Source organism: Chamaea fasciata, unplaced genomic scaffold (assembly GCF_029207755.1).
Source record: "Chamaea fasciata isolate MVZ Bird 193981 ecotype frontalis unplaced genomic scaffold, bChaFas1.0.hap1 SCAF_5, whole genome shotgun sequence".
In the NCBI taxonomy this organism is placed as follows: domain Eukaryota; kingdom Metazoa; phylum Chordata; class Aves; order Passeriformes; family Sylviidae; genus Chamaea; species Chamaea fasciata.
The window spans coordinates 47,711,247-47,731,482 of NW_027094090.1; the positions used below are offsets into that span (position 1 = coordinate 47,711,247).

Here is a 20,236-nt window from a genome sequence, read left to right on the forward strand (position 1 = left end):
TCTGAGTTACCAGACTCTTACATTTGATAACTTCTCTCTGTTGATGGCAGCACCGGGTTAGCAACTGGTGAAACCACTACCGGCTAAAATGAATCTAGGGAGTGTTAGGAAGGGGGTCAAAGGATCACAGAGGATGAAACTCCAGGTACTGAGGTGAGAAGACAAATGAGTGTAATAAGTGTTTGGAATGAAATTCTGAAGCAAATAATGAATTTCTGGTCAGATGACAGGAAGAATTTGAAGGGATATACTGGACTTAGCTGCACAGTCAGAGGTTGGGGGCCTCTCTTGTGGTGCCAACTCTGACCTCCACATACAGGAGTTTGTGCACAGAGAAAGCCGACTCCCACTTAGATACCCCTATCCCATGGCCTTTCTCTAAAATTCCAGTGCTTTGATCTAGAGATATGTTGGATTATACAATTTTCTGACCCAGAGATGGGGCAACAGAGAGGTGTTTTAAAAACTTTTATTCCACATTCAGTCTCATGTGAAGGGTGAGACAATATAGATGTTACAGTTCACGCTGCCACAATCAGAAGCCAACTATTTCCTAATTACATAATAAGCGTTTCTTGGCCTATCAGCTTTTGCCACACAATGTTGTTAATGGCTTAAAGCCAATAGTCTAAAATCATCCCTCATGGGTCCTACTACAATGCACCTTTCATAGTTCTATTTCTCCAAAGTGTCTAGTCTTATTTGCAAAGCCACCATTTGAAACTTGTTTCCAGTACCATTTCTCTCTCAAGAATGTCTGTCCTATTCCATGGCATTTCTAAGTCAGCATTCCTTATCTCAAGGTTTGCATACAGATGTACGTTATGTGAGCCTTCTGTCAGGCTTTGAGAATTCTCTACAAATCCATTTCCCACATTTCCCCCTCTCTCTTGAACAGAAAAGACTTCTTTGATGGCCTTGTTCATAGTTCACTCTCCACAGTGAAGTACACAAAGTACTGTCACTAATATTATCACTGTTACACTCAATGTACAAAAACCTATTTTCCAAAGCTTCTTTAGCCAAGGTGCAAGGCTCTATCAAACAAGTCACCCATGTAGAGGAGTTTGTCCACAGAAAGTCAGCTCCTGCTTCGATACCTCTCTCCCATGGCCTTTCTCTAGAATTCCAGTGCTTTGATCTAGAGCTACCTACCTGTGGCCTAGACAGCCCATCGTAATGTGGGCTGCCTCAGGAGCAGCCTGAACATTAGGTCAGGGAAGGTGGTTCTCCTGTTCTGCTCAGCTCTCCTGAGACCCCACCCGGACCACTGCCTGTCTCTGTGATCTTCCAGCATAAGAAAGTCATGAATCTGTCAAAGCAGGTCCAGAGAGGGCCACAAAAATCATCAGAGGGCTAGGTCACCTCTACCAAGAAGAAGGGCTGAGAAAGTTGCAGTTGTTTGGCTGAGGGAAAAGCAGGTTCTAAAGAAACCCTATAGCAGCCTTTCAATACAGAAAGACTTCTTTTCAGGCTTGTAGGGACAGGAGGAAGGACAATGATTTTAAACTGAAAGAGGCTATATTTAGATTGGATATAAATAAGGAATTTTTTGCAAGGAGGCTTGTGAGACACTAAACAAGGCTGTCCATAGCAAATGTGGATGCCCCATCCCTAGTGGATGTCATCCCTCAAGTCATGCAGGATGAGGCTTTAAGCAGTTTGGGCTAGTGAAAGGTGACCCTGCCCACAGCAGGGGTTTTGGACAAGACAATCTCTAATGGTCCTGTCCAACCCAAACCATTCTGAGATTGAAATTTTCTGACAAACACATGTGTAGAAATCTCTTCTGGAAACTCAGTATGCACGTGTGATAAAATAAAATTTTAATTACCATTGCAGTTTTTTAAGAGACGTGTAAGGGCCAGGAGATAATCAGCTGTAGCAAATGATGATCAGCAAAACAGCATAATAAAACCACTACAACCCTAAACGTGTCCACTTACAAACAAAACTTTTAGACACAGATACCATTGCTGTAGAAGATTAGTCTGGTGCTCCAGCAGCTCCTTGTTTCTCTCCACAAATGCTCATAATGCTCCGCTTTGGCCATGTAACAATGCTGCCTAAAAAGCCTCTCAGCTATGGCCTGGGGATGGAGGGGAGGCACAGTGGGAGTATTGGCTCACCCCAAGCCCAGAGCACTCTTACTTCTCTCCAGGGGTTTGAAAGAACAGAAATGCAGAGAATAGGAGGCCCATCACCTCAATGCAGTATGCTACAGACCATCAAATGAGGCTCCTGGGAATACCCTAGCAAGAGGAATCACGACAGTTTTCTCATAATTTTTAATTATTAATATGAAGAGATTGAACGTTGTGCTCTTAGGTGACATTTGTACCAACAGTATAGAAAACTCAATAATATTGCCCACTGTTAATTGATGTAACAAGAGGAGTACCAATGAATAGTGAGAGAACTATGAAGAGAAAGTTTGAAAATGCCACTTAAAATGGGAATGTAGTACCACTACAAGGTGCTCCTGAATGTAAGTGTTACACTGTTGCTTTAGAGTGTAGCTCTTTCTAGAGATGTAGATCAAATGCTTTTTCATTAATGCATTCCTCATTTTATTTCTACATGTATTTAACACACAGAGAACATAAGATCTTTTAAATAATAAAGGTCTTCAAAGGGAATGAAGAAATCCATTTTTCATTGATGCATGTAGCTGTATCTGGGGTTTAGGATGGTCCCCTATTTATCACGTTGCATAGCTTTTGCCACTCCCAACAATGCTTTAGCCACCATCTCGTCTTTTACACCCTATGGAGGCTGTGGAACCCCAAAAGGTGAGCAGAAACCTGAAGAACCAGTTGTTCACTGAGTGTTACGAGGGAAAAATTGAAACAACATGTCACTACGAAAATATTAACATTCTTTAAAAACACGGGAAAAAAAAGTTATCAGTCTTCTTCAGTTGAAACCAGGTTTTGAAACGCTGCAACACAAGTTCGTTTCAGTAAAGTTAGTACCGTTTAAGAGTCAAAACCAGAGCACCTTTGAAAAGAAAGCAATTCAACTCTTTTCTGACTACATGGGTGGCTCTGAAAAGAGCCTTTGGTTTTAAATGTTACATCGGGCCAAGTCTGAGTAGCTTTGCCCGCCAAATTTACTTGCTTTTAGCTTTATGGCTCTCAGTCTTCTTGGGCAGCAGCACGGCCTGGATGTTGGGCAGCACGCCGCCCTGCGCGATGGTCACCTTGCCCAGCAGCTTGTTGAGCTCCTCGTCGTTGCGGATGGCGAGCTGCAGGTGGCGGGGGATGATGCGCGTCTTCTTGTTGTCGCGGGCCGCGTTGCCCGCCAGCTCCAGGATCTCGGCCGTCAGGTACTCCAGCACGGCCGCCATGTAGACAGGAGCTCCGGCGCCCACCCGCTCAGCGTAATTACCTTTTCGGAGTAGCCGATGAACACGACCAACAGGAAACTGCAGCCCGGCTCTCGACGAGCGCGACTTGGCTTTGGCTCGAACCTTGCCTCCCTGTTTCCCACGGCCGGACATGTCGGAATCTCTGGAGGAAGGGGAGCCTCAACACACAGCACAGGAAAGAGACAAACGTACTGACGCAACCGCTCCTCCCTTTTTATCCCTTCCTTGGGCGGGCTCAGCCCACGCCGATTGGCTGCAGCCGGTCTCTGCTGAAAGAGCCAATGAGCGGACGGATCGTATTGTAACCAATCGTCGAAAAAGACGCGCCCTGTGCGGGAAGGTCCAATCGCATTGCACGGTGCTGATACCTGGAATTTGCATACATGTCTCTATAAATAATGGGCGCGGCAACTGTTTAATGTACCGAATTCGCTGCGGGAAGAAAAACGCTTCCGATATGCCTGAGCCGGCCAAGTCCGCCCCCGCGCCCAAGAAGGGCTCCAAGAAGGCGGTCACCAAGACGCAGAAGAAGGGCGACAAGAAACGTCGCAAGAGCCGCAAGGAGAGCTACTCGATCTACGTGTACAAGGTGCTGAAGCAGGTGCACCCCGACACGGGCATCTCGTCCAAGGCCATGGGCATCATGAACTCCTTCGTCAACGACATCTTCGAGCGCATCGCCGGCGAGGCGTCGCGCCTGGCGCACTACAACAAGCGCTCCACCATCACGTCGCGGGAGATCCAGACGGCCGTGCGCCTGCTGCTGCCCGGCGAGCTGGCCAAGCACGCCGTGTCCGAGGGCACCAAGGCTGTCACCAAGTACACCAGCTCCAAGTAGAGCGTCTCGGACCGCCACTTTCAACCCAAAGGCTCTTTTAAGAGCCACCCACGTACTCTATAAAAGAGCTCGTGCACAGTACTGCCTCGGTCCTCCTGGGTGTGGAAATACTTCAGGAAAACGCAGTTAAAATTTAAAAGGTTTCTTCAGTTGATTAAACTTGGAATGATAACTGACATCTTTAAATATTTTATCACTTAAAAGTAATTCAAATCCACTCACTATTCATCAATGTAAACGTTTAAGTAGGTTATAATAAATGGAAACACTACTGAGTCTTTTTCAGTTAAAATGCGAGATAATACTTTCTAATTTGTTCCATCCAAATTAGGAGTTTTAGAGTTGAATTATTAATCATGCTTCGCTTCAAAAAATTAAAAACATTTAATTTTTTTTAAAAAGGCTGAGGGAAAAAGAATCGACCCTCTCCGCTCTTAGTACGGATGTTTCAGAGTTGTCTTAAGGTTGAAATATTTTTCTTTGCGTATGAGAAGACAAGGACCACAGGACTGGGGGAAGTGAAAACTGCCCTGAGATGGGGTAGACAGTTTAAGAGGATGAAATCTCACAGAACGTGGGGACCCGGCAGCAAGGGTAAGCTCCGAGCCAGCGTGGGTAGCGCTCCGCGTCCCCCCTCCGTTTCTCCCTTTTTCCACCCCTTCCGCTCCCCCCCTTTTCCCCTCCCCTTCCCCCCTCCTTCCCCACCCCTTCCCCTGCAGCGCGGGCTTTTCCAAATTTCCCAGCGGCCCAATGAGCGGCTGCGGCTTCTCCCATCAGCCAGGTCCCGGCGGCGCCGGGCAGCTCCCGGTGGTGCGCGGAGCTCCGCGCCGCTCCGCCCCCGCGGCCTTCGGAACAACTGCCCGGCCGAGCTCCCGCCGCGCCGCCGCCAGCCCGGCAGGGTGCGGAAGAGGAACGCTGGAGACTTCTACCCGCCTCCCGGCCCCAGCAATCGGCTCCTCGAAAAAGTAGGTCGGTCAAATCACGCAGAAATTAAGAGCTGCCCCATGACAGCGCTAGCAAGCGGAAAGGTCATTGCCAAGGAAGCGGCGGATCCGTGCTGACAGCTCCCTGCTACGGTCACTAAGAGGTGTGGCAGTCGCATCCTTGCTGTTAGGGATCGCGCTGATTTTAGAGCAACGAAAGGCATCTCCACGCCCCAGAAAGGTACCCGCCCTTAAGCAGTCCCTTTAACATATACACCCATTTGAGGTTAAAAAAAAAAAAAAAAAAAAAAAAAAAAAAAAGCAGCCTTTAGAAAGCGGTTTCGCAGGGAATGTAAACTTTTATTTTTCCAAGTCTTAATGTAAAACCACGGCCGGAAGTTTAGCGTCCCATCCACTCCACAGACGAACGTCCCACACGGATAGCGCCGAATAGTTGGCTCTGCTGCAGGCACGGAGCTCAGTGACGGAGTGTATCAGCCCTTTTGGGGACAATAGTGGGTGGCTCTTAAAAGAGCCGTTGGGTTTAAAAGTATTTCCACTTCAACACTTCATTTCTTGGGAGCTGCCTTCTTTGCCTTGGCTGCTTTCGGCTTGGCCACCTTTGGCTTGGCTGCTTTGGGCTTCACCGCTTTCGCCTTAGCCGGGCTCTTCGCTGCTGCCGCCGCCTTTTTGGGCTTGGCAGCCTTTGTCGCCTTCTTGGGGCTCTTGGCCGCTTTCTTGGCCGCGGCGGCCGCCGGCTTCTTGGCTTTCTTAGGGCTCTTCTTCACCGCCGCCGCCTTCTTCGGCTTCTTCGCGGTGCTGGCGGGCTTCTTAGCCGCCGGCTTCTTGGGCTTGGCTGCAGCTGTTCTCTTCTTAGGAGCTTTTTCCTTCACTTCTCCGGGTTTCTTGCTGAGGCGGAAAGAACCGGAGGCGCCGGTGCCCTTGGTCTGCACCAGGGTGCCCTTGCTGACGAGGCTCTTGAGCCCCAGCTTGATGCGGCTGTTGTTCTTCTCCACATCGTAGCCGCCGGCGGCCAGCGCCTTCTTGAGCGCGGCGAGGGAGAGCCCCTTGCGCTCCTTGGAGGCGGACACGGCCTTGGTGATCAGCTCGGTGACGCTGGGCCCCGCGGGCTTGCGGGCTTTGGCGCCGCTCGCCGCCTTCTTCGGCTTCTTGGCGGCGGCTTTGGCGGCGGGGGCCGCGACAGCGGGAGCGGCGGCGGGAGCGGTCTCCGACATCGCTGCAGAGACTTCTTCCTAATCAAAAGAAAGTAATTGGGCTACAGTAACCCCGATGCCTGAATTTATAGCGAAGCGGTGATCTGTGATTGGTGCTTTGCAGAGCCCGCCTAACAGTTAGCCAGGAAGAGCTTTTCCTCCTCCGAGTCTGTGTTTCTTCGGAGTTATAAATTCATATTTTTCGTAAAACGAGTGCCACGAAATCACCCCAGTTTCTTCGGAGAGTGAAGAGAAGACGGTGGACTTTCATTCGGGCAAGTTTCTTGCTGTTTGGATCACAGATGGTAGAGAAAAGCTGTTTTTAACCCCGCGTTGTGAAGCCAGAGAGACCCCGGGAACGGCAAACTTTTGTTTTTCCTTCTAAATTAAAATAAAACACGCAGGTAAAAAGTCTCCCCCGTAATGCAGGCTTACTCTTTGGGGGCTTTTCTTTAGATTAGGACAGAAACCGAGTGAGCAGCTTGAGTATTTTTGTCGTAAATTGATTTCAAAGACAAGGAAGTAACACAATTTCATGGCTGAGCTTTGAATATGGATAAAGATTCGGCTCTCTTAACCATATCTTTAACTATTAAGGATGCAGTATTTCAACATATTTTCTTGTTTTGGGAAAGGAAGAGACCTTCAGAGGAATATATATACTATTGAAAAGTGCTTGGAACTTGCCAGTGTTATGCTTTTGTTGTTGTTGTTGGGGTTTTTTTTTGTGTTGTTTTGTTTTGGATTTTGTGTGGTGTTCTATAAGTGGATAGAAAGATTTAGACATTTTTACAAATTGTCTGTAAAATGAAGCTGTTAATGCCTAGAAACCCCAGATAAACATCTAATTTAACACTTTCTCGGTTTCAGTAGTGGATGCTATTCTTTATGACTTACAACCATCAGAGGCAGACTTGGAGATGAAAAATGTCTAAGAGGTATAGGTACACTGGTATGTATCATATGATATTTAAACAATTATAGAGCCAGCTGAAGCATCAGTTATCATCCAGTAAATTAAATACTGTGGAAATCTTGCCTTCATTAATAGAATGCTTCAGTTTCAATATAACTTACAAATACTTGGACACTGACTGTTGTTTGTGTTTTGGTTGTTTGTTTTGGGTTTCTTTTCATAGGTTTCATATTCCTCCAATTATTCTCCTAAAGGAAAAGGAAAAAAAACTCGCTATTGAGGTTTCCATCCGAAGCCTAAGAATATTGAATACTTTTCAGACAGTCCTCATAAATCAGAATCAGTTTTAATTATCATAATCCCACTTAATTATTGACTCTCATAAAGTGACAATAGAAATTAATTCAATTTTTAAGGACTGCAGTGAATTGTTTGGGCTATTTTGGTTTTTAATCAGAAGAAAAAAGCCTCCATTGGTTTCTAATTAAAAAGCAGCCAGATTTTTTTCCCCTTGGTTTTAAAGAACAAGTCAAGATCAAACTTAATATTTTACCACATTTTACTTTGTAAAAATTTGTCATGCAAAATGTCAGTGGCCTATTTCAACAAAGGGATATCTTTTCTAGCCTGGATAAATTTGAGATTCAAGATGACATAAGGTATGTTACAAAGGGCCCTGACATGCATTTTGATACACTGAATGTTGAAGACATAATAAAGTCATACTTGATAGCCAGCAGTTTTAATTTAAATGAGACAGAATAAAATGACAATGATACATTAGATACGTAAAAATTACAAGTGAAAACAATAAACTGTGACTCTTCCGTACTCTCTTTTATTTCTATTTTTATTTTGTTGCAGGTGATAAAGTAATAAATACTTGAAAGAGAGGAATGGAAACAGGAGATTGAAAAAAATAGGCTTGTCAGTACTCCACAGTAAAAAACAGACTGAAAGGCATATTGAAGTGGGCTGTGAAATCTGCTGTGGTTCTCATGAACATGATATTGATCCCACATAAACAACTAGACCAAGTCCACACTAGCCACAGCTTTTGAAAGTTCTGTGTGGCAAGTCTTATGAACAGTATGAATATATTTGAGAGGTAAAAGAGTAGCTCGTTGTGGTACGATGAGGGCGTTATGCATATTTTCCAGTCTAGATGAACAAAGATTAAGCAGAATCTGACTGCAAGTGATAGAGAAGAGAGCCGGGAAGGGTTGTCATCTATCTGGGTCTGTTTAATGTGATGTACATTCTACAGAAAATAAAGAGTGCACGACGGTTAGTGTGTTTTAATATCTGCAGGCTTTTATGGTGTGGTGTTAGAGCTCTGTGACTGGTTTATCACTATTAAAACTGGTCAAGAAACTGGGACAAACTGGGAGTGGACAGTAGCAGCTCCTACAAGAATGCAGCTGTAGCCCCGGGGGGGCATCCTCTTCGCATCTCTCTCACATTCACACATTTGGGCAAGTTTGCCTTCAGGCCTGCTTTTAGTAAACCTGTTCTCAGTCCATCAGAGTAGGAGAGGTATCCTTCCCTTCCCCCATTAACAGACCGGAGGTTAGAGATAAAGACACAAGATACGAAGCCATGGGAGATCTTAGATCTTGCTCCCTAAGTAGTGCAGTCATTAGAATTCCACCTGCAACAGATAAGGAATTGAAATCCCTACTCTGCGGTACGTTTTAAAGGCACAGAAATGCTTCTGGATGGTTTTGGGGTTTCTTTGTTTGCTTGTTTTGTTTTTGTAAGGAAAGCATATGAAGAAGATTGTGAAGGTTGTCATCTGAAGTATTTCAAGGGTAGAATGTAGGACTTCTCTCACTTTCAATTCTGGGTGCATCCCTGTAAATCCTCGTCTTCCCCGCTCCCTATTTTGAGTTGCACTTCTGAAGTCCTTTACTTTTTCCTAGTACCTTGAGACACTGGAAGTCTTGGCAGCTGGCCTCCGGCATTGTGTGTCAGCATCCTTTATTGTATCTTTTCCTTAACCATCACACTGGCTCTTATCTGCACAGAGAATTATCCCTGGCCTACTTCTGAGAAGACAAAATGTTCCTGGTGTCACCATCCATTTCTGGGGAAGGAGGTTTGTTTTTTTTTTTTTTTTCTTTGGGGGGGGGGTAGGTGTTAATAGAGTGAGGCGATTAAGCAATATGAGGTGGTGTGAAAAGTGGAGGCTTTTTAGGGGCTGTTTGCACACTCTGGGCCCAGCAATGCTATTTTCTACTTAATTGGGTAAAACAAACTTGTCAGGAGCTTTGAGCAATTTTCAAGTTCGCGCTGCTAGAAATAGTTGTTAAATGCAACACTGAACCACCATGAAAATTCTCGTATTTTAGAGAGTGACCATTACAAATAGCATTGACATTGCCCTGGGTGTTTTACTGTTAAGAGAAAAAAGACAAAGCAAAGCAAGCATCTGAGCACATAATTTATCAAATCAGTGGTAGATTAGGGAACAATTTTCAACCAGGCAGAAAAATTTTCCTTGTGTTGAACAAAATAACTTGAAAATAAAAAAAAAAGTTTGAGAGTGAGCTGGTAATAAAAATTGCTTGCAGTTTCCATTTAAAGAGATGATATTTAAATGTGACTCATTTAATCCTTAATTATACAGCACACATTTTTCAGCATTCCCTCTGATTTCCTGTCCAAGCATCCTGTATAATTGTTGTCTCTGTTTCTCTCACTGAGGAATTCAAACCAATTTTTATGCCCTTTTTAAATGTGCACCCAAAACATGGTCTTGTTCCCTTGCACCATCACACACATGCCCTGGCTTTCTTGCTCAGCTATGTAGCTTCTAGTGCAGATTACAGAGGAACCTACAAAATGACAGATTATTTTCTAATGCGGGGATCTTCAAAACAAAAACGGTGCATATATAATGTATGAATTCCTAAAACTGTGTAGTAGGGAAAATACTTAACTTCTTGTCAAGAGAGGAGCTTTTCAAGGAGGAAGAACAGATTAGACATTAGACAAATAAAGGCAAAGAAGACATTCGGACTGCAGAAGAAGAGCAATCCAGATAAGCTGATTAGACAAATTTAGCTGAAAGCCTACACTCACTTAATTACAATTACTATAGTTAGGATGGGGAAGATGCAGAGAAATTGACGACTTTTAACTGAAGCAAGCTGTCTTCTTCATAAATAATAATTTTGAAGTTGCTCAAGTAGTCACTCTCAATAGTAATAATAGAAACACTTTAACAAGATCAAAAGACGTTAGTCTGGTCTCTGTTATGCTGAATCTATATTGACAATACTGATTCAGCAACTGCAAAGTTCATATGTAGGGAAGAAACAAGGTGTCAAAGAGTTTTCCATAGTAAAGGAGCCTATATCCTTATAGTTATAGTTCAACTTAGCTAACAAAAATATATGGACAATTATTTCAGTGTTAGGACAATCAATTCTCCTAAAAACATATCTCATCTTTTAATCTAACACCTAATGCAGTAGGTCCCGGCCATCCTCAAAGAAGGATCACCTAGAGCAGAAAGACACTAAACCCTCTATGGGGAGCATGTTCCAAAAAATTATTTCTTACGTTTAAATTGAATTTCCTGTGTTTCAGTTTGTGCCCATTGCCTCTTTTCCTGGGCAGTACTAAGAAGACTCAGATCTGCGTCCTCCACAGGATATCTGAACACAATAAGACACTCCTCAGGTGAGAGATGCTCCAATTCCTTCAGCATCTTTGTGGCCCTTCACTGGTCCCACTCCAGTGCTGTTCATATTTTTGTTGCAATGGGAAGGCCAGAACTGACACAGCACTCCAGTTCCTCTCACCAGTGCTGAGTGGCGGGAAACAATTTTCTCCCTAAGTACCATCTTGCACATAGTCCCTCTCCAGGTTAATTTGTGAAGCCTGTATATACATTAACCCTAAATGACACTCCTGTGACTATTTAAATTTTGGTAGTTCAAAAGAGACAGCTTCAAAATCCACTTTAACCTCTCACACGGTCCTTAGTTTCAAGGCTTGTCAAGATCAGTTTGAGCAACCCTGAATCGGCTGGGTGCTCATGCTGTATATGACTGAAGGATTTGTTAAGGCTAGTTAGAGTCTCAGCAAAACTTAAATTCCTACAGCCTGGAGTGATCAAAAGCTGTCTGACTGATCAAAGAAGTGATTATTCTGCCATAACTGCTGAATGTTTGCCAATCAGTGAAAAAGGGCTGTGCATTTTTATGAGTGACCCCCCAAATCTTCTCTTTTCCCCCATTTAATGATAGCCTAAAGCACCAAAATATTTCTCCTAGCTTCTTACAGCCTTTGAATCAGAGATCCTATTTAGCCAAATTTTACTTCATCCATCCATGGGACTGAGAATTATTGTTAGTAGTAGAAGTGTTAGTATGTTTAGGAATCTCAGTTATGAGCAGTATGCTGTGTTACTTTATTCCAGAGAAGAAGGTAAGTGCTGAAAGAGGAAGAAATATAGGGATCTACATGCAAAAATATGTAAATGTAACCCTACCTGTAACTTTTACAAAGTGTCTGAAAAGACCTAGAATGTGGTATTGGAAGCTATGTGATTTGCCATCTGCCCTCCCAGGCTCACAACAGTCGAATTTTTTTTTTTTGCTTTTTGTGATGGAGGTTGTAAATGCTGATTCAGTCAGAAATGCAAATTGAAACTGCACCATCAGTATAGAAAAACTCAGTCCTATCCCTTCAGTGAGACCCAGGATATATGTGTTATTAGATGCCATTTCCTAAGATATCAAAGGTAATTCCAGCCCTTCATTCTGAGTGGAGGGAAATCTGTGTGGACAAAGGAGGAATGCTGTATGCAATATACTTGACATTTCATGATATTTTTGGAACCATCTCCCAAGTGTTCTTGTTTGGGATCAGAGGGACTACAGGCAGGATAAGCAGGCTCTTTGATATTTGAAAATTTTCTGTAGCACAGGGCCAAAAGGCTGTAGTTAATAACTTAGTGTCTGCACACATCTGGTAGTCAAAACAATGCTCCAGGGCTGATATTATTTAGTGTTTCCTGGAACAACCTGGGTAATGAGACAGAATGTACACTCAGCTAGTGTACATTCTAGCTACCAAGAAGAAGCTAGAATGCTATCTTCCAAGAAGAAGGATAGCACCAAGAAGAAGGCTAGACAGGGTCAAAGTATGCAAGTAATACTTTAGACAAAAGGGACATTAATAAACTTGAGGTATGTGGCACTAGAAACTTTGTGCAGTTTGTTGAAGAGAAGTGCCAAGTTCTGCACATGAAGACACTTGCGTGCTGCCACCTCAGCATAGTCCAGGTAATGACTGGTCTGATCTGGACTGGACATGGGCATTGCAGTGACTTTCTTCACTGCTGTATCCTTAAAAACAAGGTCCAGAGAATGACCATGGATAAATCCCTGTAAGTGGCTGGGGTTTTCAACTGGAATTTTTTGGTTTTCCAACCAAGTATGGCTGTAACAAAAACAGGGCATAGCAGCAGCGTCTGGAGTCACTAATACAAGGCACATTACGATTTTTAAGAGTTGCTTTCCTCCAGATGTGCATAACCCAAGATAATATTCAGTAAATTCCTACAGAGATGCTCACAGTAGATTTTTGCTTGAGAAAATATGCCCCAGAGAGACCACTTGGACAAGGCAGTACTTCGGCTGCTTTTAAGTACTTACAGCTCTATAAGGTTTGGTAGTGCTCAGCTGAAAAACTTACTGCCCAGACCAGCTCTGCATGAACCCAGGCAACAAGATTAGCTACTCAGTCTCAGCTGTGCAAAAGATGTGGTGCTTACAATTCTTTCTCGATTCATCTTTCTCGCTTAATCAAGGGACAGTGTAGCATGAGACCTGTGCTGCTTCAAATGCCAGTTTAGAAAGAAGGGAAAGGATTTGAGAGAAGCAAAGCTCCTGAGCTTCTGTGTCATCTGGGGTTGCTAAGTAGCAGGTTTGCTGTTTACTGTGTCTACCAGAATGCAGGATCAGATTTGCATGGTGTGCTATGGAGCTCAGAGCTCCACAGGCCACCCTGGAGCACCTGTTAGTGCACTCTGGTGTCTTCCTCAGAGAAGCCCAGGAGCGCTATGGCCACAGCCAGAATTTGCTCAACTTTGTTGCCCTTGCCCCTCTTTACAGGTTATTGACCCTGTCCCTTCACTCCCATATCCTGTAAAATCTTCATGTGAAGAACTGGGTATTTTGTTAACTTCCCAACACCCCAAACCTCATCTAAAAGTTCCTCCAGCCTTTTTTTCTAGACCTATTCAGCTATACCAGCTGTTCAGTGAGCCAGCAAGTCTTTTGCTTGTGGATGGAGTGATGGGGGTGAGGCCCACACAAGCCTTCTTTACAGCAGTGTCTCAGATAACATGCCCACAAGAGAATTTTTGGAAGATTTTGCCTCTCTGTGGATCATCAGACCTGTAAGCCTCTCTGTGAATAGCAAACTGCATCCTCAAACGTCAGCCTAAGATGCTGGAACAAGATAGAGATGCTTTCTTGTCAGTCTCCGCATAGTTTCTGAACTTGGCAGCAAGAAGGAAGTTGGAAACAGCCCAACATGGGCTACAGCCCAAACTCTTTTATCTCTGACCAACTGGAGTGGGTGAATAAAAAGATGAGAATGGGTATCTCCAATTCTGACTCTGAATTAACAGGAAAAGGTGGGGAAAATACTAAGTTAGCTATCAGTGTACCGGTCATGAAACGAAGTGTGTGGTATTTTTTAGTTTTGCTTGGACAGCATAAAGCATTTCTCCACCTAAGCTACTGCCAGAAGATTCCTTCCAAATGGAAAATCCTCACATGCAAATATTGACTTTTGTGCCTCAGTCTCAAGATCTGAGCTATCCGTGCTTAAAAAATTTCTTACCAAAATGATGTGGGCTGCTCTGTTTAGTAAGGACAGCTTTCTCCAGCTCACCGTGGATTTGCCCTTCTCTTCTGAGCTCTCCTTTCTTCTGGGAATATGCTGGTCCATCAAAAGTGCTCAGGTTTTAACTACAAGGGAAGAATTTATTTCTGTCCTCCAGATGAGATCTATGTTTTCAGCATGGCAGGTCACAAGAGCATGAACACAGTGCAAAGCAGGGATCTTTACCTGTCTCATTCACAGAGGTCATTATCACTTTACCATTCTTCATTTGAGAGTCACAAAGTATATTTTGAAGAGGGAAGGAAGCACCAGCTCCCAATGGGTGGAAAAAAAAGGAATATGAAAACTTACCCAATACTTAGACTAGATTCAAAACTTATAGTTTAAACGTACAATTATATTTCCAGCATTTTAGTAATATCTGTTCTTTAAAGATATTGTCTGGCTTGCTTTTTTTTTTTTTTTTTTTTTTTTTAACTAATGTCGGCCTAAATTCAAACCCTGAACTATTAGTAGCAAATAATTAATTGTTTTTAAAATTTTTTACACTTTAAAAGATTACACAGAAATTATGTTTGCATTTCATACATAAAAGGAAAAGAGAAAAATAACATCATTTAGGTATCAGTACTGATATGGATACACATACACACAAACACACACATTTAAAAATTCTATAGGGAAAAGCAGAGTAATTTTTTTTACTAATCAAGGATCACAAATTTTAGTCATAAGTTATAGTAAAGGTAATTTTGTAAAAAAATTAAAACCCAAAAAATTACCCTACTGCAGTAATTCAAAATGAGCAAAATTAGCAGCAGTCACAAACTAAAATAATTTTAATAACAACAAACAGATACTCTTACACCTTCTGGTTAATATATGTTTACAGACAAAAAGTTGCTGATGTAAAATTGGCATATTTGAGAAATGGGATATGGAAACAAAAATAAAGAAAACAATAAAATAAAATAATGTGAAAAATTATTTAAGGGTGCTAAGAGATATCAGATCATTTAAAATTCTGAAGTGTCGTTTATAGCGCTTTGAATACAAATTAACACAAAGTATTAATGAACAACAGCACGAAAATACTGAGAATTTGAAGTAATTCACACCAACCCCTGCCAGTGCAACAAAATATAATACCCGCACATACGTAAATGGTTTATACAACTCAAAGGAGAGGGTGGAATGCTTTCCAGCTGTACGAACATGTACATCGTTGGAATTTTCTTCGTGGGGGAGGTTTACTCTCTGGTTTATTTGCAGGACTTTACAGCACCCCAATAGGTAACAGCGAACTGGTTCATCATGGGTGACGCACTCGGGGAAAATGGGCGGGAGCACCGCCCCCCCCCACTCCTATTTGCAGTCCTCAACCAGGTCGGACTGCACCGGATAAAGGCCGCGGCTCGAGCGAAACCCTCCCACAGCGGCAGTGTCTGCAGCAAGTTCGTCATGTCTGGTAGGGGCAAAGGCGGTAAGGGACTCGGCAAGGGCGGTGCCAAGCGCCACCGCAAGGTGCTGCGCGACAACATCCAGGGCATTACCAAGCCGGCCATCCGCCGTCTGGCTCGGCGCGGCGGCGTCAAGCGCATCTCGGGGCTCATCTACGAGGAGACGCGCGGCGTGCTCAAGGTGTTCCTGGAGAACGTGATCCGCGACGCCGTCACCTACACGGAGCACGCCAAGAGGAAGACGGTCACGGCCATGGACGTGGTCTACGCTCTCAAGCGCCAGGGTCGCACTCTCTACGGCTTTGGCGGTTAAATTCGGTTCCTATTATAACTTAACGCTTTTACAACACAAAGGCTCTTTTCAGAGCCGCACACTTCAACTTGAAAAAGAGCTGTATTGCTTTAGTCTGAAACGTTAAATTTTAAAAACTTTTTTTTAAATATACTTGTTCGTAGGTCTGAAAAAATGCGTTTTAGCCATTAGGTAAGCTCGCTATTAGTACTTTGAAGATCCTCTAAATTCAAATTACGCAACATAAAGTGCAGCTGTTTTTTAAACGTTTTACGTTTAGGAGCTATGTACTTGCTCCGAGCTAGAAGTAAAGCGACTTAAATGTCTCCTGTTTCTTGCTGACGTCTTAAAGGCGTTTAAGTATCTCCTCTGTTGGGGGGCGGGATTTGGAAGTAGATAGTTATTTACATTAAAAATAAGGTAACGTCTATGGCAATTCAGCGAGAGAGGTATCAGCTCCCTAAGAATCTTCTCAATGTTATTAAATGATCCCCTTTCTCCTCTAAATGTGTCGTGTAGGAAATACTCCATGATTTGTCCTTCCGCTGTGTTTAAGGTTAGGAACGCACTTTCTTTTAATTTGGGGCGCCAGAGGTGTTCTCCGTCCCTGGTGTAAGTAGCTGCCTTTCATCTGAAAGCCCGTCTGTGATCGGGCTGCAGCGATAGCTCACCTGGATAGGGAAATACTGCACATATCTACAGTGAGGAAAATGGAAAATCCAATCTACGCCTTGCTGTACTTCACAACCAACTTAAGGATACTTTGCATGCTGCAAGATTCAGTCGTTTGAAATCACTCTTGGATTAGAAAACTTTCATTTGCAATGAATTTTGAACCCTAAAGCATTTACCCTACCAGGTGGGTACACTATGTAGAAGCCAATCTCTCCCACCAAAACTCCTTTACAGTACACAACCCCACGCACCCCATAGTAACGAAAATCCAAGTCCCATAGTACTGTTATGATTCTTTTTGAGGAAAAACAAAAAGGGAAGTAGAGAAAACAATTTCCGTGGATTTTCTATAGATCAAGCTCAGCATAGTTTGCAATTTCTCATTTCCCTTTTGAACGTGTTTCCGTGAAGGTCTCCTTTTCGAGGGAGACAGTAAAAATTGTGATAAGGAAGAGACTACCCTTAGAACAAAAGCAGCAGGGGCGAGCTCGGCCGGGGTGAAAGCTGCAGGCGTTGGTGGAGGCGCGGGCTTTCTAGGCGGGCTTTTCAAATTTGAAAGTTCCCAATAGGAGCGGCGCGTTCCTGGTGACCAATCGGGGAGTGGCAACAGTCTATAAAAGCGGCCGCGGCAACACGAGTTGGCTATTTTCTGCATTTCGACTGCGGGAAATTGTTTTGTGCCCCTTGAGCGATGGCACGTACGAAGCAGACGGCGCGTAAGTCGACGGGCGGGAAGGCGCCCCGCAAGCAGCTGGCCACCAAGGCTGCCCGCAAGAGCGCGCCGGCCACGGGCGGCGTCAAGAAGCCGCACCGCTACCGGCCCGGCACGGTGGCGCTGCGCGAGATCCGGCGCTACCAGAAGTCCACGGAGCTGCTGATCCGCAAGCTGCCCTTCCAGCGCCTGGTGCGCGAGATCGCGCAGGACTTCAAGACCGACCTGCGCTTCCAGAGCTCGGCCGTCATGGCGCTGCAGGAGGCCAGCGAGGCCTACCTGGTGGGGCTCTTCGAGGACACCAACCTGTGTGCCATCCACGCCAAGCGTGTCACCATCATGCCCAAGGACATTCAGCTGGCCCGGCGCATCCGCGGCGAGCGCGCCTGAGTCTTCTGCCGCAGGTCCACTCTATGTGATGTGAGCCTGAAAAGTTTTTGCAACACCCTAAAGGCTCTTTTAAGAGCCACTACATTGCACAAGAGAGTTGAGACACCTCCTTTCTTATACTTTCTTACAAAATAGCGATTGTGAAGTTCTTTAAGGTTCTTGAATTGCAATGTAAGCATGTAAGTAATTTTAAGCATTTATCTTAAGCTGTTTTCTTGATCAGGCAGTGTTGTGTGATGTTTTAGTGAGGTGCTTGCTACTGCCTATTCAGCTGTGTGGAATAAGTAAATGCAGTAAACTGAGTAAACTGTAAGTAAACTACCAAATGAGTGTCCAGGTACAGCAAAGGAAAAATATACTAGGACAGAGAGCCCACATTTAGTTTACCCTGCCCCTCTTCCCCCATCCCCAACCTGATACATTCTGTAAAATAATCTATCTGGAATAGTCCAGGTTTTACTTTAAAGCATTGTGGAAGGCATAACCTGAGGTAGTGTTGGAAGAAAAACATCAGATTTCAAACACCTTTTTATTAACTCTTGTACCCTATAGTTGTTTTTACTGTGATATACTTTTCAAATTGCAACTGGATATCTCAGAGCCCTGCCTCTATCATGCGACTAAAACAGAAGTGCTACGATTATAAAATTGATAGGGATAAAAATTGATATTTTCAATGATAAAATGATAATTAAGTCTAATTGTTTCGGTGGCTCCTTTTTTTTTTTTTTTTTTTTTTTTTTTTTTTTCAGTGGTGGTGGGGCGGTTGTTTTATGTCTGAGGACAGGCTGGAGAAGATGACCAAGGACAACATGGAAAGGCGAAGAGAATCCCGTGGTTGTTTTATGGCTTCTGTTTGGGACCACATCAGCTAAGGAAAAGAAAGCAGCTGTCAAAGCTTGGCAGATTAAGCCAATGGGCGATCTGTAGGAAATAGGCTTATACTGTTTTGAGAGTTAAGGACAAGTCTTTTGTACTTTATGACAAGAAAACTGAGCCACTACAGGACGGTGCATGGGGGGAAGAAAGGCCAACACATGGCAGAATTTTGTTCACTCAATAAAACTTTGTAGTCAGAAAATTACAGTTGGCCTTTAGTTCAATTTTTGGTTGTGCCAGGTCTTGCAGATTGTCACTGTTTTAGTATTTTAGAGAGGTCAAGATTTCTACAAATTCACAAGTAAAGCGATGAGATTTCTATTGATTTTGCTTCTTTGCTTACATCTTTTCCTCTGTCCTTGACAATGGAGTCCAACCTGCCCAAACCCCTTCTGTAGAGGTTACCAGCCAAATTGTTCTGAAATTAAAATTCAAGTATTTGAGTATAGTGTGTGGGGAAGCCTGTAAGAGGTTTCATATGATATTTTTCTGAAACAATACACATAAACTAAACACAGTATATACAAGAAATATTCAGAACATAGTGATGTAGGTAAGAAAGTACATATAAACACGTATTTGTAAATGTTATATACCTGTCTACCCACCTTCATATGCTCTTTTTCCATTCACAAATTTTAATTCATTTCAGATCCATCCATCACTTTCTCACTCCCCTCTGCCTCAGCACCACCTGGCATGTTTTTCTGTAGTTCCGATATTATATGGTGTATTAAACAATAGAAACTGTTTCACAGCTGGCACTAGATTATCACTCTAAGTTTCATTTAGTTGAAATGGTTCTATTATATCTTATTCTTTCATATGTACATCACCACTTGCAGAGTAAGGGGTGAGAATTTATACAGTGGAAGTGCTCCAGCTGGAAGAGTAAAGAGACTGTGCCTAAGTGTAATTTAAAAGTAACTGTATTATCATAATATTAAAATTAAGAAAATGTCTGCCTACTCTTCAAGACTTCAGCAGCCTCCATCCTGATACTACTTATTGCTACACACTTGCAATTCATTACTGACTTAAACATCGTAACTAGGCCCAAATTTGAGGTTAGCAAAACTTAAAAGAGCCAAAACCTTAGAAGTGTTACAATTGTAAATAAAAAGGCAACAGTGACTGGTGTCTGCTTATTGTGCACACCCAGGCTCTATAAAGATCCTTCCCTCATAGGAGTATTTGGAATCTGCTCTCAAAAGTGAATGAGGGATTTATTCATTATTGACTGGTAAGTTGTTAGTGTCTTCTCCATGCTCTAAGGTAATTTTTCAGTGATATCCAGTAATATTGCTAAAAGGGACCAGGTATGATTTTCCAGCCTTGACATGATGCTACTTCTTTTAGAAATAATACCCAGTTTCTCTCTCTCTCTCTCTTTCTTTCTTTCTTCCCTTTCTTTCTTTCTTTCTTAGTCAGTGTTAACTAAACTCTAGTACAACTGAAACAGTAGGAAGAAAGAAAGAAAGACTGAGGTTATCCATCTGTTTATTCTTATCTCTGACTTTTAAGATAACATGGAACTTTCATGGCCCACTGAAATATTTCCTTCTCTCCTGAAGCTGTTTGTTATAACTTTCTTATCATGCTGCTTAATCAACACAATTGGAAATCCTTGTCATGCTACAATATTCAATTCTCCATCCATTCCAACCTTTTTCCCAAATCAGGTCATGATGATCAATAAA

The 20,236-nt window shown here is 43.3% G+C and overlaps 5 protein-coding genes across 6 annotated transcripts; 3 read left to right on the top strand and 2 right to left on the bottom strand.

Moving 5' to 3' along the window:
- Positions 1–1,803: 1,803 nt before the first annotated feature.
- On the bottom strand, positions 1,804–3,543 carry LOC136289565 (histone H2A.J). The gene has a single exon (XM_066183501.1). It carries the CDS (start codon positions 3,500–3,502, stop codon positions 3,113–3,115), a length of 390 nt encoding a protein of 129 aa, XP_066039598.1. The 5' UTR covers positions 3,503–3,543; the 3' UTR covers positions 1,804–3,112.
- Positions 3,544–3,810: 267 nt separating this feature from the next.
- Positions 3,811–4,541, top strand: LOC136289567 (histone H2B 5). The gene has a single exon (XM_066183502.1). The coding sequence runs from the start codon at positions 3,828–3,830 to the stop codon at positions 4,206–4,208; it is 381 nt and encodes a 126-aa protein (XP_066039599.1). The 5' UTR covers positions 3,811–3,827; the 3' UTR covers positions 4,209–4,541.
- A 929-nt stretch (positions 4,542–5,470) lies between these two features.
- On the bottom strand, positions 5,471–6,366 carry LOC136289562 (histone H1.10). The gene has a single exon (XM_066183496.1). The coding sequence runs from the start codon at positions 6,364–6,366 to the stop codon at positions 5,701–5,703; it is 666 nt and encodes a 221-aa protein (XP_066039593.1). The 3' UTR covers positions 5,471–5,700.
- Positions 6,367–6,377: 11 nt separating this feature from the next.
- LOC136289563 (histone H4-like) lies at positions 6,378–15,906 on the top strand. Of its 2 annotated transcripts, none has more exons than XM_066183498.1 (5): positions 6,378–6,749; positions 7,216–7,297; positions 9,289–9,359; positions 10,856–10,948; positions 15,401–15,906. In XM_066183498.1, exon 5 carries the CDS (start codon positions 15,443–15,445, stop codon positions 15,899–15,901), a length of 459 nt encoding a protein of 152 aa, XP_066039595.1. In that variant the 5' UTR covers positions 6,378–6,749; positions 7,216–7,297; positions 9,289–9,359; positions 10,856–10,948; positions 15,401–15,442; the 3' UTR covers positions 15,902–15,906. The 2 variants fall into 2 exon arrangements, with proteins under 2 accessions (XP_066039595.1, XP_066039596.1); XM_066183499.1 differs by having other exon boundaries at positions 6,378–6,620.
- Positions 15,907–17,212: 1,306 nt separating this feature from the next.
- LOC136289564 (histone H3) lies at positions 17,213–18,820 on the top strand. The gene is made up of 2 exons (XM_066183500.1): positions 17,213–17,836; positions 18,410–18,820. Exon 1 carries the CDS (start codon positions 17,247–17,249, stop codon positions 17,655–17,657), a length of 411 nt encoding a protein of 136 aa, XP_066039597.1. The 5' UTR covers positions 17,213–17,246; the 3' UTR covers positions 17,658–17,836; positions 18,410–18,820.
- The last annotated feature ends 1,416 nt before the right edge of the window (positions 18,821–20,236 follow it).